Source organism: Clarias gariepinus, chromosome 1 (genome assembly GCF_024256425.1).
Source record: "Clarias gariepinus isolate MV-2021 ecotype Netherlands chromosome 1, CGAR_prim_01v2, whole genome shotgun sequence".
NCBI lineage: Eukaryota > Metazoa > Chordata > Actinopteri > Siluriformes > Clariidae > Clarias > Clarias gariepinus.
This window is the reverse complement of record NC_071100.1, coordinates 6,608,933-6,627,500: the sequence shown is the minus strand read 5'-3', so window position 1 is coordinate 6,627,500 and position 18,568 is coordinate 6,608,933. Positions and strand designations below refer to the sequence as shown.

At 43.0% G+C, this 18,568-nt stretch overlaps 1 protein-coding gene across 1 annotated transcript; it reads left to right on the top strand.

The window, feature by feature from the left end:
- Positions 1-202: 202 nt before the first annotated feature.
- Positions 203-17,378, top strand: ncapg2 (non-SMC condensin II complex, subunit G2). Its single transcript, XM_053482315.1, has 27 exons — positions 203-242; positions 1,165-1,265; positions 2,800-2,994; positions 3,160-3,274; positions 3,378-3,535; positions 3,868-4,002; positions 4,658-4,752; positions 4,836-4,992; positions 5,387-5,479; positions 5,569-5,694; positions 6,464-6,640; positions 7,544-7,696; positions 7,795-8,017; positions 8,112-8,212; positions 8,298-8,471; positions 10,048-10,118; positions 10,242-10,395; positions 10,934-11,116; positions 11,222-11,332; positions 12,451-12,588; positions 13,159-13,258; positions 13,338-13,528; positions 14,127-14,267; positions 15,651-15,754; positions 15,953-16,056; positions 16,202-16,298; positions 17,327-17,378. Exons 2-27 carry the CDS (start codon positions 1,188-1,190, stop codon positions 17,376-17,378), a joined length of 3,426 nt encoding a protein of 1,141 aa, XP_053338290.1. The 5' UTR covers positions 203-242; positions 1,165-1,187.
- Positions 17,379-18,568: the final 1,190 nt, after the last annotated feature.

The window sequence follows — 18,568 nt, the reverse complement described above, 5'->3', positions numbered from 1 at the left end:
GAAATCTTACTGATTTTTACCTCTTTCTCAGATTTTTTTTTAATTATTATTTATTTTATAGTTTAAAGAATGAAGAAAATAGGAATTTGTTATTCCGGTAGTGCCCGATAGAGGTCACTGCGGAGATTTGAAAAAAGATTGCCCAATCACAAGCGAGGAGACACCGTACGTCAATACGTCTTTACGTCACCACGCAGATTGAAATTAGCGCGCGCATCGCGTAGAGGCGGAAGCGGTGAGAGGTGAGGCGGGTGTTTGTGTGTTTATAAACATGCGATTAACATAATTATGATTATTATTATTACTAATATATAAACTCGATACACCCTGTAAACACTGTTAGATAAAGTGTATTAGTATCTATAAGGAGGTTAGTTGTGTTAGTGACCGTGTGCGCGCGCTCGAGTCAGTTTATTAGCTTCAGTGGCTAATCCTGCAGCGCGCGCGCGTTAGTAACGGTCACTCTGTTTTAACTCACGTGTTTATTGTTTACTTACGTGTTTACTGTGCGTAAATAAGTGTTTGTGACTGTACAGTTATACTCTGAGGCGCTGTACAGTGTGTGTGTATGGTGTTTAATATACTGATTATTATTCAGTGTTATTTATTATTATTATTATTATTATTATTATTATTCAATGATTCATCATATTTTTCATCTCTTCTTCTATCCTGCTCTCTCTACGTCATCATTTCTCTCTCTCTCTCCTCACTCACTCTATCCTGCTCTTCTTTCTCTCTCTCATTCTGTCTCTTTCCTTCTCCATCTCTCCCATCATCTCCCCCCACTTTTCTCTCCCCATCTCTCCTGCCCTTTCTCCTCTTTTACTGTCCTTCTCCATCTCTCATCATCTTTCTCTCTTTTCTCCTCCTCCACACCTTCTCCCTCGGTTCTTCTTACTCCTTTCTGTTTCTCTCCCTCATTATTATTTTAATCTCTTTGTCCTGATCTTTCTTCTCCTACTTTCTCCTTCTCCATCTCTCATCATTACTCTTTTTTTCCTTTTCTCTCAATCTCTCTTTGTCTGTGTTTCTATTCTCCATCTCTCTTTTTCCCTCAATTGGTCTCTTTTTCTCTTTTCTTCTTTTCCCCCCTCCTACTCTATCCTGCTATTTCTCTTTCTTCTCATCATCATCATCTCTCTCTTTCTGTCTCTCTTTCAGTAGATTAAAGTCACAACCCCATCATGTCTAAGAGAAAGGAGTTTCTGGAGTCTGTCCATCCGGACCGAGTGCAGGATTTCCTGCACTTTATTAAACTACACGTACGTCTCTCTCCCTCCCTCCCTCCCTCCCTCCCTCCCTCTCTCTCTCTCTCTCTGGTTTCATGCTCTCACACATACAGATGTAGATTATAGTTATAGATATATACACTATAGTGAGACTGTGGTCACATGACCAGGCTGAACTGAATCAGATCTGTCACTTTGGTATGTGGCCCTATATATATATATATATATATATATATATATATATATATATATATATATATAAACTATATTTAATGAGCATGGCATTATCACCGTACCTCAGTGTCAGTTTGCTCTGTGTTTACAATTCTGAGTGTCATGATTGGCAAATAATTAGCTCTAGCCTGCTGTCCTGCTGTGCTGGGGTCGGTTCTTCGTACGTCGCTAACTCAGTTAGCTGGATTAGATTGTTGTGGATTTGTCTTGATCTTGGATTGTTTCGTTCTTTGAAACATATCCGTAAGCTTGAACCTGCTTGGGAGCAGGTTTATTTCATGTAAACAGGATTTAGCCTGCGCTCCTGGCGGGTTATGATTGGTTGAAATGGCGAGGTCACATCTGATTGGTTAAAGAGCACGACTGACACGGACTGACTCATGTAGAAAAGAAAAGTATTTATCTTTCTATCTACGTATAATCGCTATCAAATATTATATTAGAACATAAATTCATAGGTTTATTATTATCAAATATGATATTACTATTATAATAAACCCTAGGCACGAGACGGCCGTCAAGACCATTAATACAAACTCTTGTATAATGTTTATTTTGTGACACATTTATTTTTTAGGGGTTTGTCATAAATATGCAAATAAATTTTTATTTATGATAAAAAAACTATTATAATGAAAAGTTGGACGAAACTAATTTTATTATAAAATAAACAATATAAAAGTTTACATGTATTTGAAAAAAATATATATTTCTATTTTTTCATATACAACATATTTATTTTCATATTGCTTTGTTTTATTTTTTTTCCCCATGTAATTTGTAAACCATTTCCCTATGAATTTATGTTCTAATATAATGTTTAATACCGATTATGTAGGGGGGCAATCCATGGCAGAGGGGCATTTCAGCGCATAACACGTGTTACAAAAAAAAGTTGAGCCGCTCTTTTTCCATTTCGTCAACCAATCGGAGGGCTTGTGATCAGTGTTTCTACTGTCGATGCATATCGCCTTTTAAACCAACGCACGAGCGCGCAATAATCCTAGACAACTCAATCCAGCTATACTAATCATCAACAACAGGTGAGCTCGAAGAACTAACTTAGCCGGATCGTAAGTAGCACGATGATCTCATCTTAGATGTGTCAACTTATCTCGATTGTGTCAAGCGACATATGAAGAACGGACCTCTGGTGGACACAGTGTGAATAGTTTACAGAGCCCCCTGTGAGATCATAGAGGAACTGCAGCATGGCTCGTGATATGAACATATAACTATAATACAAATATACAGATATTAACAACGTTAAAGCAGATTTTTTTTTTAAAATTTCTTTCATATGATAGACCTCTGTCATTGTGTGTATGTTCAGAAAGATGCGTCGGAGCCGTTCGATGTGTGTGAGGTAATTCAGGAGCTGCAGGTGAAGCAGCGTGTGGAGCTGTGGGGCAGGACGGCGGGGTTACTGACACACACACTGCAGTCCTACCCCTCAGAGCGCTGGATCAGCCGACTGGACCACGAGTCAGACGCAGACGACATGGAGGTGGAGCCGAGCGCAGAGCTGGTGGGAATGTCTCTCACACTCACACACACACACTAAACATAAGAGTACAATAAGAATTATGAGTAATCTCTCTGTGTGTGTCTGTGTGTGTCTGTGTGTGTCTGTGTGTGTCTGTGTGTGTCTGTGTGTGTGTGTGTGTGTGTGTGTGTGTGTGTGTGTGGTCAGAAACACACCATGGCGGTGCTGGATGCTGTGACACTGGTGTGTACAGTGTGTGTAGAGGTGATCCAGAGTGGAGACGTGTACACCGAGCTCCTGAACTGCGCTCTCATGCTCAACAGTAATTACACACACACAGACACACACACACACTACTACAGCTGCGTTATCTGTGTGTGTATGTGTGTTAGTCTCTAAGTGGTGGTGGTGTTGTGGTTGTACAGGTGTGGAGAGCCTCCTGCCCGTGTCGGAGGTGCCGCTCCAGAAGGCCATGCATTGGCTGTTTGAGTGCTGGTGGAGGCGGGGCTTAGAGGGGAGGGAGGAACTCGGCTGGACCGCCTTCGTCTCGTGTCTGGAGAACACGGTCACGCTCAAGAAAACGGTACTAACGTGTGTGTGATGTACTGTTACGAGATATAATACGTTTTTATCTAAATAAATAAGATGATATTTTAGAAAGATTATAATATTTTTTTTATTATTGCTCTTTTTCTTTTTCTCTTTTTTCTTTTTTATTTTCTTCTTGTTCTTCCTGTTTTTCTTCTTCTCTTGTTCTTTCTTTCCTCCTTCTCTCTCCGCTTTTTTCCTGAAGCAGTGATATATAAATGTTTTGCCGTGTATGTTTTGTGTAACAGCTGATGATGAGTGTGTAGAGTAAAATAGACTAAAACGCTCTCTCTCTCTCTCTCTCTCTCCGTGTGTGTGTGTGTGTAGATGAGTGAGCTGAACCGTCTGCACTCCCTGCGTGAGGTTCTGCTCAGTGTGGAGTTTGACTCAGAGCGGGGTCAGTACATCACCGACCTCCTGCTGCAGTGCTTCATCAGCACCAACCACATCAAACGAGAGGAGGTCTGTCTGTGTCTCTGACTGTCTGTCTGTGTCTCTGACTGTCTGTCTGTGTCTCTGACTGTCTGTCTGTGTCTCTGACTGTCTGTCTGTGTCTCTGACTGTCTGTCTGTGTCTCTGACTGTCTGTCTGTGTCTCTGACTGTCTGTCTGTGTCTCTGACGCTCTGTCTGTCTGTGTCTCTGACGCTCTGTCTGTCTGTGTCTCTGACGCTCTGTCTGTCTGTGTCTCTGACGCTCTGTCTGTCTGTGTCTCTGACGCTCTGTCTGTCTGTGCCTCTGACGCTCTGTCTGTCTGTGCCTCTGACGCTCTGTCTGTCTGTGCCTCTGACGCTCTGTCTGTCTGTGCCTCTGACGCTCTGTCTGTCTGTGCCTCTGACGCTCTGTCTGTCTGTGCCTCTGACGCTCTGTCTGTCTGTGCCTCTGACGCTCTGTCTGTCTGTGCCTCTGTCTTTTTCTGTGTTTGTCTCTCTGTGTCTCTCCAATGCTGTCCTGCTATCTCTGTGTGTGTCCCTTTGTGTGTAAGTCTCCATGTGCACGTTTCTCTCTCTCTCCATGTTTGTATCTCCATGTGTGTGTCTGTCTGCATGTGTCTCTCTCTCGCTCTCTCTCTCGGTCTCTCTCTTTCTCTCACTTTGACTTAAATGTATTCCCCCCCAGGGGAAGCGTTTCCTGGCGTTCCTGTTCGGGTGGGACGTGGGGTTTATCAGGATGATCCACGACACCATCAAGAACCAGCTGCAGTTTCTGTCCAAGTGAGTGTGTGAGCTCCGGACACACTCGTACTGCACGTTTGTGTGTGTGTGTTAATCACTTACACTGTGTGTGTGTTATGAAGAGCCTTGACGGAGGACGTGGCGGACATCTATTTCCGGGCGTGGCGGAAGGCGAGTCCCCCGTTCCTGCAGGAGATCGAGTCCACCTGTATACAGGACCTGATGCAGCACGCCGTCCTCCTGCACCGGACATCACCTGTACTGTCCCGTGTCCGCCAGGTACACACACACACACACACACACACACACACACACCTGTACTGTCCCGTGTCCGCCAGGTACACACACACACACACACACACACACACACACCTGTACTGTCCCGTGTCCGCCAGGTACACACACACACACACACACACACATCTGTACTGTCCCGTGTCCGCCAGGTACCACACACACACACACACACACACACACACACACACACACACCTGTACTGTCCCGTGTCCGCCAGGTACACACACACACACACACACACATCTGTACTGTCCCGTGTCCGCCAGGTACACACACACACACACACACACACACACACGTACACGTGTACTGTCTCGCGTCCGCAAGGTACCTGATGTCCCTCCCTGTGGTGATGATGTCACTTCCTGTCCTGCAGATCCTGGCGTATGTCCATAAACAGAAGTTCCGTCAGGGTGTGGACGAGATGCTGCACCGTCTCTACCTGCCCGTCCTCTGGAAGGCCCTGAAGGTGAGACACACGCCCAGCTCGTCTCTTCACTACGCTCTAACATACCTCTCTGACCCTGTGTGTGTGTGTGTGTGTGTGTGTGTGCGCAGGCAGTGAACGCGGAGGTGCGAGCGAACGCCACCCTGCTGTTCACTGAGGCGTTCCCCGTACACGACCCCAGCATGAGCAGCGACCGCGTGGACGAGATGGTGCAGAGACAACTCGACACGCTCTTCGTGAGTTTACACTCCCCCCCCCCTTCACCCTCCTCAGTAATGACATCACTTCCTGTCTCAGGGTTTTGTATCGCAGCATCCTGAAGGATTTAGTCCTGTTTCTTTTCTCTCCTTTTCTTCCTCTTCTGTCCTCTGCTTCTCGTGCTGTCTCTCTCCTTATCTTATGTCCTATCTTGTCTGTTTTAAATCTTTCTGTTCTTGTCCTCCTTTCTTAGTTTCCTCTCTCTCTCCTCTTCCTCCATATTTTTCTCTCCTTTGTCTTTATTTCTTCTTTATTTCATCTTTTCCTCATTGCTTGCAACTGATCTTTTGTTCATCCTGTCTTCTTTTTGTTTTTTTCTTAGATTTTCTTTTCTCATTCTTCTCTTCTACTCTTATTTCTTCTCACTTTACTCTTCTCCTTCATCTGTTTTCTGCTCATTCTCTCTCTCTCTCCTTTTCTTTGTTCTTCTTTACCTCTTCTTCTGTTTCTTCTTTTCTTGACTTCTGTGTTCTTCACAAATTCGTCCTTCGTCTTTTCCTAATTCTTCTCTTTTTCTTCTTCTCTTCTTCATATTCTTTCTTTTCCTGTCCTGTTTTTGTGTGTTGATGAACAGGAGAGATGTTTTAACTGGAGATCCTTTAGATCTTAGATCTTCTCTCATACATACCTAACACACACCTTCTGACCAATCAGAGCGTCTCTCTCAACATGATATTCTCTCTCTCTCTCTCTCTTTCTCTCTCTCTCTCTCCCTGTCTCTGTCTCCCTCTCTCTCTCTCTGTGTAGTCCCTGCTGGAGGACGTGAGCCCGTTGGTGCGGTGTGCGGCAGTGTTAGGAGCGTGCTCAGTGGTGTCTCGCTGCTGGGAGCTCCTCCCCTCCTCCATCATCACAGACCTGCTGAAGAAACTCCTGGACCTCGCCTCGGACACGTCCAGTCCTGACTGTCGCTGCGCTGTCTTCATGGTCTCACACACACACACACACACATATTATTTCAGTATTTAGATCTTGAGATATTGTTCTCACTGTGTATCTGCTCTTATACATTATCACATCGAGTATAAACACTTATATACATATTACTTAGTACAGTGTGTGTTTAACTGTGTGTTGATTTATTATTTTTCAATTAATTATATTATATGTCCACACTTTATTTATTCTTAATCTGTTTCTTCTCCTCTGTCTTTTACATTTCCTCCTTTGTTTTTTTATTCTTCTCTTCTTCCTCTACCACTTCCCCCTTTCTTTTTTCTTTTTCTTTTCTCTATATTATTATTATTACTATTATTATTATTATAATTATACGTTATCCTTCACGTCCTATTCCTTTATTTTTCCAATTGTTTTCTTTTTCTGTTTTTTCCTTTTCTTCCTCAATTGCCTATTTTTTGCCTCTTTTCTTTAACTTCTTTCTATTTTTCCTACTTTTCTTTCTGATCATTTCTTTCCTGCATTCCTTTCTTATTATCTTTTTTCAGCCTCTTTTTCATTTTCTTTCTCTCTCTCTCCTTCTCCCCTCTCTCTTTTACCTTTTTTCTTTTTTATGCCCGTTTCTTCTCATGCTATTTTCTTCATTTTTCCCCTTATCCTTCACTTCCTCTACATTTTCTTTCCATTCTTCTTTTCTCTTTTTTTTTCCTCTTTAAACTTTTTCTCTTCTTCCATTCTTGTCTCTTACCTCTTCATTATTTTTACCCCTTTTCTATTTTTCCTCCCTTTCACTCCATTTTTTTCCTCTCTTGTACCTTGTTCTCTTCTCCTTTTTCATTCTGTCTTCCTCTTGCTCTAGTAATCTCAAGTCTTTATTTTAAATCATAGTACAGATGGAGTAATATAAAACACACTGTGTGTGTGTGTGTTCAGTGCATGTCGATGATCCTGGATAACAATATGAGTCACCCTCTGATGGAGAAGCTTCTCCCGGCGCTGAAGCTGAGTCTCCACGACACCTCTGAGAAAGTGCGCGTGGCCTTCGTCGACCTGCTGCTCAAGATCAAAGCCGTCCGTGCAGCCAAGGTGTGTGTGTGTGTGAGAGAGATTTAAAGTAACATGTAAATAAAGAGAGACCGAGAGAGTAAATACATGTAGTGTAATATGTCTGTGTGTGTGTGAAGTTCTGGAAGGTGTGTTCGATGGAGCACCTGCTGGTGCGTCTGGAGCTGGACTCGGCGTGTGTGTCGAAGCGGATCGTCAGCCTCCTGTTCAGCTCCTTCTTCCCCCTGACTCAGCCCGAGGCCGTCTGGTGCGAGCGCTGCGTCTCCATCATACAGATGAACCCCGGCGCCGCCCGCAAGTTCTACCGCTACGCCTACATGTACACCGCGCCCACCAACATCGGTCTGTCACAGAGTGTGTGTGTGTGTGTGTGTGTGTGTGTGTGAGAGAGGTTTAATTACGAACGATATTAAATCTAGTGTTTGTGTTTATGTAGTGAAACTGATGCTGATGATCCGGAAGTGTTTAAACGCCTGCATCCAGAAGACGGGAGAAAACCCAGACGAGTCCGTCTGCAGCAACAAGGAGAACAACTCGGTACTGTCTGAAGACACACACACACACACCAGAGAGGAGATCGTCAGGCTCGTGCATGGTTACAGTCGTGTGTATGTGTGTGTAGGTGCTGGAGGACGTGCTGACGGTGAAGGACACGGCGGTCATGGCCAGTCTCCTGGAGCTGGTGGTGATCCTGTGGAGGAGCGTCCAAAAATCACTGCAGTCCAACCAGGAGGCCCTGCACTACACCACCGCCAAGTTCGCCTCCGTCCTCCCCGAGTACCTCCGCGTCTTCCAGGTCATCATCATCATCATCGTTTTAAATTATACTGTTTATTTTATTTCATTTTTTGATGATATTTCTTAAACCTTAAATAATCGAGATCATCAGTGTTTAAACGATGATGTCATTTATTACCAGGAAAAAAAAGAATCAACATTCAAAGTGCTTTATTATCCTGACCAATATTTACATTTGTATTGCCAAAGCGGAGAGACAAAAGTCACAAGAAAATAACAGGAGTAGATACAAAAAAACAAAGTAGTACAGTATAGAGAGAGTAATGATAAATAAATCTACATTAAATTAAAAAAGTTCAGGCATTTAGTCAAATATAAAGACTCCAAACGTCACCAAAGGTCCAAACGTACCTGGTCCTGTGTGAAAAACACCTGCAGGTCCATCTCCTGAACGGCTCCAAAAAAAAAATCTTAAACAGGCCGTTCATACTCGAAAGCCTTTCAGTGTGACTGTAGTAAAACAATTTTGAAAAGAAGAGCGGGACAAAATTCCTCCACAGTGATGTGAAAGTTATCTCAAATGCTTGATCGCCACCAAGGGTGAGACACAACCAGTTATTAGGCTTAGGAGGCAATTAGTATTTTTTCCACACAGGACCATTTTCTTTTATTAAATTAATCATCATTTAAAAACTACATTTTGTATTTACTCGACTTGTCTTTGTTTAAAGTTTAAATTAATTTAGTGATCTGAATCATCAAAAAAAATGTTCTTTAAATCAGGAGGGGGACAAATACTTTTTCACAGCTCTGTGTATTAGAGCTGACTGTTGAAGATGGATCTTCTATGTCACAAATGTTGTGATGTGTTTTCATTGCAGTACAGTACCTGTTTCTTCATTATTTTTTTGTTTCTCTTAATTGGGAATAAGCCCCGCCCTCTGTGCTCTCTGCTCCACCCATTTTTCTCCCCTTAAAAGAGACTGTAAGGAAGTTCTGCCTCTGCTAAAAACTTTGAGTGGTTTGACTTTGTAAAAGAGATACACACTGTAGTTAGATTAATTATTATTATACATTTGTTTAATTTTTAAATTTCCTCCCTAATTTGCTCGTATTCAGTTCCCACCCCCTCATTACACAAGCTGTTGGTGGGCGGGGTGAAATACACTTGGAGGAAAGCACTATCCACCTCCCTGTGGCATCACTGGGACTCAAACTCGCAACCCTCTGATAACCAGGACGATCGCCGTTAGATCCTTATCTAAGCTGAAGATGTGCGATGTGATACTCTTTCATGGACTCTAGGTGGTGCCAGAGAGCCACAGTGTCCAGTCATTATGCAACAGAAACAACCTGTGAAATACATATAGATGTGCATTCCTGGACCTCTCCTTTAACACTCGACTGTAAACCGCCCCTTTAACGCTTGTTCCTTATATTAATGAGCATGTTTGTAAGGGGGCGTGGCTTATTTCTGTGTAAATAAGGGCCGTCTAGACGTGTTTAATTCTTTTGAGACAGTTCTGAACCTCCTGTTTCAGGACACTAGAGGGCACTGATCACTCACTGTGTGTCTATGTATTTAATTAAAAAAAAAATTGTGTACTGTGTGTGTGTGTGTGTGTGTGAGACAGGACGAGCGATGTACAGCCGCACTCATCCGCTTGGCGTCTTTGCTTCCTGCGTCTGCTGTTCCAGTTCTCCGGTCTGTCTGACGTTCCACCACACACACACACACATGTGCTCGTACATAACAGTTACACACGGTACTCACTCTCTCTCTCTCTCTCTCTCTCTCTCTCTCTCTCTCTCTGTGTGTGTGTGACAGGAGTAAAGTCTCGGCTCAGTTGCGGAGGTTGAACAGCGGCTCTCCCGTGTCGGTGTACAGTCAGCTGATCGAGTGTGTGTGTTCCTGGGGTCAGGTGACCCAGGTGTTGGACCTGGCAGTGCAGTGGCTCACCGAGGCCACGCCCCTCAACACGGTACTCACTCATCACTTTGGGGTTAAATACTGTGGTCGAGACGCGCAGAAAAAAAAAACAAAAGCGAGAACAGAATGACACTTCAGTCAAACTGGAAAAAGGCAGGAAGAGTTTGAGAATTAAATTCTTATTGCTGATTGGACGAGACGTCTTAAAATATACAGGAAGTTCTTCAGTCTCATGGACAGTTAAATACTGGTTTTGTTATTTGGTTTTAGAATTTTTATAGTTTTTTTTTTTTTTAATTTTGTTTTTGGTTTTATTTTGTTTTAGAATTTTTTGTTTTTCTTTAATTTTGGTTTTTCAGTTTTGTTATTTAGTTTTAGTTTCGGCTTGGGTTTTATTTATTTTATTTTCTGTTTTATTTTGTTTCGGGTTTTGTTGCTTATTTTTTGTTTTGTTTTCGGGTCTTGTTTTGTTTTTTAATTAATTTTGTTTGGGGTTTTGTTATTTTGTTTTGCACTTATTCTTTGCCACCGTAGTTAAAGGTTCGAGGAGGCTACATTCCCCTCTCTCTCTCTCTCTCTCTCTCTCTCAGGCGGGTGCGAGTGTGAGTTCCTTACGGCGGGTGCAGTTTGACGAGCCGGAGGCGGAGTCTAAGCCTGATTTGGGGCTGGACTATGTGGAGTACCTGCTGTCACGGCCTCACACTCGGGACAGCGTGTTGGGTCTGAGTGTGGAGCAGATCACACCTCTGATCACCGCACTCGCTGCCTGGAAGGTCTCTCTCTCACACACACACACACGCACACAGCGGTAAATTATATATCATAATGCAATGATTATAATAATTAAGTGAATAACTAGTGTGTGTGTGTGTGTGTAGGCGGTGCTGTACTCCTCCCTGAGTGAAGGCGACGTCACCCAGTCGGTCACAGAGACGGCGCTCAGAGCGTTCAGCGTACACACACGTCTTACTCTGCACCTCCAACACAGAGTCAGTCTGAGGATACACACACACACACACACACACACACACACACACACACACACACACACGTTGTGTATATAATGTACGTGTTATTCTCTTTCTGTTCCTCTTAATCTCTCCTCCTGTTCATTTTTACTGTCTTCTCATCAATGGAGACGTTTCCATAGTAACCTTTATTGATCCTACACTTGCCTGTCCCTCTGTCTCTCTGTCTGTATATTAAACTCTGTCCATCTTTCCTCTGTGTTTCAAACCATGTGTCTAGCTGTCTGTCTGTCTCCCAGGTTTGTCTGTCTGTCTGTATTTCTTTCCATCTGTCCGTCTCTCAAACATCTATCTGTCTGTCTGACTGTTTATCTGTCTGTCTTTCAAACCATCTATTTGTCTTTCTTATTTGTCTTTCTTATTTGTCTTTCTGTCCTTTTCTATCTGTATCTGTCTCTCTCAAACCATCTGTTGTTCTATATTTGTGTTTTTCAGTATTTCTGACTGTCCATCTGTCCGTCTATCAAACCTATACTTTTCACTTGTGTCATTCTGTCCTGCTCTGTTCTTATTTGTCTCTAAGAAGATCTTCTCTTCCGGCTGGTTGGCCCCTTGTTCCTTCTCTGTCTGTCTGTCTGCTCATCTTTCTGTCTCTCAAACCATCTGTCTGTCTTTCCACCAGTTTATATCTCTCTTTTTTTTCTGTCTCTTTCTTTTCATTTGTGTATTTTTGTATCTGTCTGTCTTTCCATAATTATTTGTTTATCTCAAAACATTTGCCTGTTTGTATGTTTTCTCTTTTTTATGATAATTTTTTTTAAACCTCTGTCTGGCCATTTTTCTCTCTCAAAACCCCCTACTTATTTTTCTATCTGTTTACCTTTTTTCTGTCTGTCCACCTGTCTGTAAACTCTCTGTCAAATCCTTTTTCATCTGTTTGTTGTACATCTCTCTCTCTCTCTCTCTCTCTCTGTCCGTCGATTAAACTGTCCCTCGCTGTCTTCTGCTCGTCCATCTTGTCTATATATTGACTAACATTTTAAGATCAGCGTCACAGTGTCTCCCTCACACTCAGTGTCTCCTCGTGATCACCCGTCTCTCCGTCACACTGTTTAAAAGCTTCTCCTTTTCCCGGTCAGCACCCGGAGGGGCGGAGCTTCCTGACCGCGCTGGAGGAGTGCATGACCTGGGTGGAGAAGAGGGCGCTGCCGTTCCTGGTTGCCCCTGGCGACAGTGTGTCTGAGGAGCAGCAGGGTCTGAGCAGGAGGGTCGTGGAGGTGAGGAGCACACACACACACACACACACACACACACACACACACACACACACTGTCTGCCTACGAGTCTGTGCAGACACGCTGGAGTGTGTTGCGTCCCTGTTTGTCGTAGCTGTAGCAGCTCCCACGTCCCTCTGTCTCCGTGTTAGACCTGTGGGCGGGGCACACTGAGTCAGCGCCACTAAAAATACACCACAGGCACTGAGGGGGCGGAGTCTGTGTAACGGCGCAGAGATCACAGTGATTAACGACGAGTTTAAATAAACGTAAACATTAGACACTCTCTGGATTGAAGAAGAAGAGTGTGTGTGTGTGTGTGTAAGTGTAATACAGCGACCCCTGGAGCTTAAGATCAACAGGGGCAGATTAGTAGTGTTAGGTTTGAACTCATGACCTTCTGATCAGCTCCATCACGGCCACACTTTCTCAACTTCTGTGCGTTTTCGTCTAAACACTAGGTGGCAGTATTTTTATTCAATCTCTCTCTCAGAAATGTAAAATCAGGGGACGTGATACTCTAACAAAATGTCAGTTCAGATTATTTATTTCGCTCTCTCTGTTTTTGGGCAGATGTGTCTTCGCGCGTGTAGGGACGCGGTGCAGGTGGCTTTAGGGGACAGCGACTTTAGCGACCACGTGCTGCAGCTCTGCTCCTACGTGTTGTTGTCGGGTGAGTGATGTCATCGTTACACCGCGGCCTCGTTAACGCCGAGTGACGTCGTTTGTTAAAAGTGTGTGTGTGTTTTCAGAGAGAGGCTACGAGTGTGTCCCGGTCCTGCTGTCCCTGCTGGCCGAGGTGGCTCAGGACTGCGTTTCCCATCATGCCGAGGGACAGGAGGAGCAGGTCTCCGTCACCCTGCGCATCGTCGCCAACATTTTCCAGAAGATCCTGGAGGTCGTGGCACACCGTCTGCGCAAAGACACCAAGGAGGGACAGGAGGTGGGCGTCTCGTCTGCGTCTCTGTCTGTCTCTGTGATTCCTCTGTCTCTCCTTTTCTGTCTGTCTGTCCACGGTTCTGTCTGTCTCTGTGTATTGCTTTCTGTCTAAGTGTTTCTCTTTTTCTTTCTGTCTGAGTCTCTATCTGACTGTCTGTGTCTTAGTCTCTGTGTTTCCATCTGTCTTTGTCCATTACTTCATCTGTTTTCTTGCTTCATCTCTCTGTGTCTTCACAGTTAGTGTTTATCTTTTGTCTCTGTTTATTTTTTTTTCTGTCTGAGTGTCTGTCTGTCTCTGTGCGTCTTATTTGTCTTTTTTTCCTCCGTCAGTCAGACACAGTCATTCAGAGACACAGGGACTTGGACAAATACGGGGAGACACAGACAATCAGACCGAGGTATGTCTGGCAGTGTCGTTTTCACTGTCTGGCCATCTCTGTCTCCGACTGTCTATGTCTCTGTGTGTCTCCGTATTTGTCTATGTCTCTGTGTCTCTGACTGACTGTGACTTCATCTGTCTGTTGGTGTTTTTTAGTCTCTGTTTTTCTCTCTCTGTCTCTCTAAAACACTGACTCTGATGTTTCTTTCGTGTGTGTGTGTAGCTGTGCTGCTCCTCCGGAGACGGCCTGCACAACTTCCTGCTGGTGACTCAGTTGGTGTCTGAGAGGTCAGAGTTCATGACCGGGATCTTCTCCTCTCTGTGCGCCGCCATCATCATCGACATCAGCAGAACTCTGCAGAAGGTGTGTGTGTGTGTGAGATTGATTCTTCAGTATTCATGAATAATTAAAGTGTATGTAGTGGTGCTGATTATTAATAATAATAATAATAATAATGGATCACAGAAAGGGTTCTGTAGTGAGACTGAACCGAGACGTCTCCTTTAATTCCCCTCGGATGTCTCGTGTCGTCCTCGCCCCGGCGCTGAAGCGTGTCGCTCCTCTCATGTCTCTCTGGTGTCGATCCGCAGTGTGGGCGACTGAGGCGAGACGAGAGAAGACGAGAGCGTCTCATGAGATCAGTCTCGTAATTATCCTACATGAATCAGATCTCAGTAACAGCACAAAGACCGTTAGTCTCAGCACCGCAGTGAAGGAGGTTTTTGTCTTTTCTGTCTGTTAGTCCTCTGATCTCTGACTGAGACGTTCCTCAGGTCCTTGTTGATCTGACTCGTATCCAAGTCAACTGTCCACTTTTACTGTCTTCTCCTCTTCACGTACTGCGTGTGATTTAAACCAAAGTACACCGCGGTCAAAGTAAGTCCTATAAAAACTGGAGTGTAGCTCCGCCTCCTTCCCCATCTCACATTAGGAATGCCTCTTCTTAACCGTCCCACCTTTTAAAGACGCGTCTCTCGTTGTGATTAAAGCGAGCGAACGCAGAACTTGTTCATAACGATCGTCAGTTATAAAGAGGATAATTAACCACGAATCTGTTTCATCTGATCTTGTTACTAAAATAAAACCTGAACCTCAGAACAATCAGGACCACAAAAATTTAATTATGGACGCACAGGTTTGGACTGAAAACCGGAACTTGGGACAGGCCGGACATGGAAATTTAAAAACTAGCAATCGGGACATACGGGACTCGATACTCCAGTTCTGGGTTATGTTGGATTTCCCAAGCTGGAGTCCTGGAGGTGCCGGACCTGATCTGTGAAGACTTGCTGGATCCAAGACTGAGGTTTAGGACGTGGTGGACCCAGTACTTGAACCTGGGGGATTTTTGGACAGGGTGAAACCTTGAATTAATGACATGATTGATCTTAAAACCACAGTTTGGAACATGAATTGTGCCAAAGTGTGATATTGGGGACATGATGATGGACTTGTGGAATTCAGGATGTAATTTGAAAAAGGACCGTAATCTGAGGAATAAAACCTGAGGAGTCTCTGGTTCGACAGACACGTGTAACTACAAAACTAAATATATAATATTTAGAGATATTAGAGATTTAAGGCTGAAAATAAATAATAAATCATGTTTTGTCTTTTTTTTTTCCATTACGATTTATTTGTTTAATAAACTAACGTGACTTGCAGCATCAGATGTTATACCGTCTGTCCAAACTGAAACACACCTTCAGACACCTTTATATTTTTCCTCTTCTTATTTGCTTTTAGATTTCTAATCCTGAGGAGTCGTCGACTCCGGAGACGGTAACAGATCTGCCCCCTCTCTCGAGCACCATCGTGTCCGCCGTCCTTAAATCACCCGCGGTGACCAGGTACCAAAAAAACACAACGTTCATCATGTAATAAATCCCTAGATTCAGAATCGGAGGAGGAGGAGTCTTGGGGTGGCATTCTGACCACGCCCACTTTTTAACTCCTCAGTCAGACACTATAGGTGACCTTTAGGTTTCTCACACACACACACACACACACACACACACACACACTGACCCGTCTCCTCGTCTCTCTAGGTGCTTCCTGTCTGAGATGAGCTCGACGGTCGACTCGGAGGCCATCGACAGCATCGGCGGACTCGCGGCCGTCACACACGTCCTGTCCGTCATCAAGAGGACGAGTGAGTGTGTCTCACATCACTGTAACACACACACACACACACACACACACACACACACACACTGTCCAATCAGATCCCAGAAATCAACTTATTTCCGTTTTTTTTATTTTTTTTTATGTGTGTGTGTGTGTGTGTGTGTGTTCAGCGGAAAAGTTCAGCGCTGATCTGAAGGGAATCAGTGTGTCGGTGCACCGACAGATCCTGCAGCGCTACGGGGTCATGGAGGACGAGTCCATACACAGGTCTCTCTCTCTCACACACACACACACACACACACACACACAAACACACACAAACACGCACACACTTCTCTAAAGCACTTTATTATGCCGTGAAAAAGTATTTGCCCTTTTCCTGATTCATTTTTAATTATTATTATTTTGTTGCATATACGCATAAATTATGCAGTAAACACAAAACTGCAGTTTCTATCTGATGCTTTCATTTATTAAAGAAGGAAAAAAGCTTTCCCGTTTAAAAAAGTAAATGCCCCTTTAATAAACCTAACGACTGGTCACGTCATCCTTGATTTCTCCTATGGAGGAATTTTGGCTCGCTGCTCTTTCCAGAATTGTCCTAATTCAGCCACATTAAAGGGTTTAGATTAGATTGTCATTGTGTAAAGGACGTGTACAGAGCCAATGGAATGAAGTAGAAGTGCATAATCGGGCTGTTCACAATAAATAGAAGACCGAAGGTGCAGTAGGTAATAAAGATGTGAGGGGTGTGTGTGTGTCTATAGTGACATACAGTGTAAGACGGTATAACTGGGAAAACATTGTGCAGTAGACAGACGGTGTCTGGAAGGTAACATGCTCAAAAAGTAACATGATTTAGACTTTAACTAGGCCACTCCAAAAACATATATATGTGTATATATATGTGTGTGTTTTTTATTATTATTATTATTATTTTATTTTTTTTTTAACCATTCAGGGGTGGGCCTTTTTGTTGTTGTTTTTTTATTCTTGTCCTGCTACTTGAGCTCAAGGTCACAAACTGAAGGCTGGACATTGTCCTTTAGGATCTTCTTGTAGAGCTCAGAGTTAATGGTTTAAATTAATTTTAAAAAAGCATTTCAGATTTTCTCCGGGTATTATCGTGTGATTTTATTAGTGATTTTAGTTTTTGATTGTCTTAATTATGTGTCACAAATGGGGGCAAAAACTTTTTTTTAAGGCACTGTATAGTCATGAAAAAGTCACATTATGTGTAGTACGTTGTGTATTTCTTACCCTTTATCCATCTTTCCTTTCCTCTGTTGTTTCAGGTTCATCTACAATAACGCAGTGGAGTCACTGAACGAGCTCCTGATGCCCTGAAACAGCTCGTCATTTTATAAATAATCGTGACAAAGGATCATACTCTTTTCTTTACTTTTTACACTTTATTTTATTATAAACACAAATCGTCTCCGCACAGCGTCCTCTATATATAGACACACAGCACTTCTACAGTGTATCCATGAATAAAATGTGGCCTTTAATAATAAATATATAAATATCTGCTTTATTACAGAAACGTTTCAGTAAAAGTGTGGTGATTTATTTATATATATATATATTTTATTTTATTTTAATTAGAAGAAATAATCAGATTGTATATCTGCAGTGAACTGTAGGCTGATGGTGAAGTGTGGTATGAGGGTGAATGATGATAAAAAGCAGTTAGATTCGACAATGCAGGTTAATCAATCTTTTTTTGGGGTAATTCAGAATCGATTCACATTCACACTTACATTATGCGGGTAAATTTCTAAATGTTAAATGGTCTAAAATTAACAATAAATGTACATGCATACACGTATAAATACTGTATATATCAGAGCTTATACTGAAAATACAAAAATCTTTTACAAAGTAATTAGTAAATACAGGTAGTTCCTGACTTACGAACAAGTTGCATTTCAGGAGCATGTTTATAAGTCGGATTTGTTCTGAAGTCTGACAAAGTGAGTCTTGTACACCTTTGACAACTTTTATACCAATCTAGTCGTCTATATCTCCGTCCCCTTTCCCCACACTGCCATCAAGTGAGCAAAAATTGTAACCGCGCCTAAGGAAATGAATCTCACACGTGAAATATAACAGTGTTGTCTCTGCGTGTTTAAATCTTGAGGGGATTCCCGAACACCATTGTGTCTCGGAGCTGTTTTCCACTGTATTAGACTGTGAAACCTGTTTTGTTGAGGATTTTCCGAAATTATGATTATTCACCATTAGGACAGCTTTACAGGACAGACATTTTCTATCATCGTGCTCCCAGACTGATTCATTAAAACCGGTGAGGGCGACTTATTTTTATCCACACACACAATATACCGGACTTAAGAACATTTGAGTTATAAATCTCTGCAAATAAAATGTCTAAAGTCGGGGGCTACCTGTTTTAGTGTTTTGTGAGATTGTTGCTTCTACTTTTTTTTTTTTCTGTGACTTTTTTGTGTGGTTGGTGCAGTACCACCACCTACTGGACTGAATTGTAAATCAGAAGACTTTTTAACAGCATTTCA

What these genes read in the sequence shown, in the direction of transcription:
- ncapg2 (XM_053482315.1), top strand. Translation starts at nt 1,188, where the DNA reads ATGTCTAAGAGAAAGGAGTTTCTGGAGTCTGTCCATCCGGACCGAGTG. An exon ending in AGGCCACGCCCCTCAACACG is followed by an intron (nt 10,396 to 10,933) that starts GTACTCACTCAT and finishes TCTCTCTCTCAG; the next exon opens with GCGGGTGCGAGTGTGAGTTC. An exon ending in TCAGCAGAACTCTGCAGAAG is followed by an intron (nt 14,268 to 15,650) that starts GTGTGTGTGTGT and finishes ATTTGCTTTTAG; the next exon opens with ATTTCTAATCCTGAGGAGTC.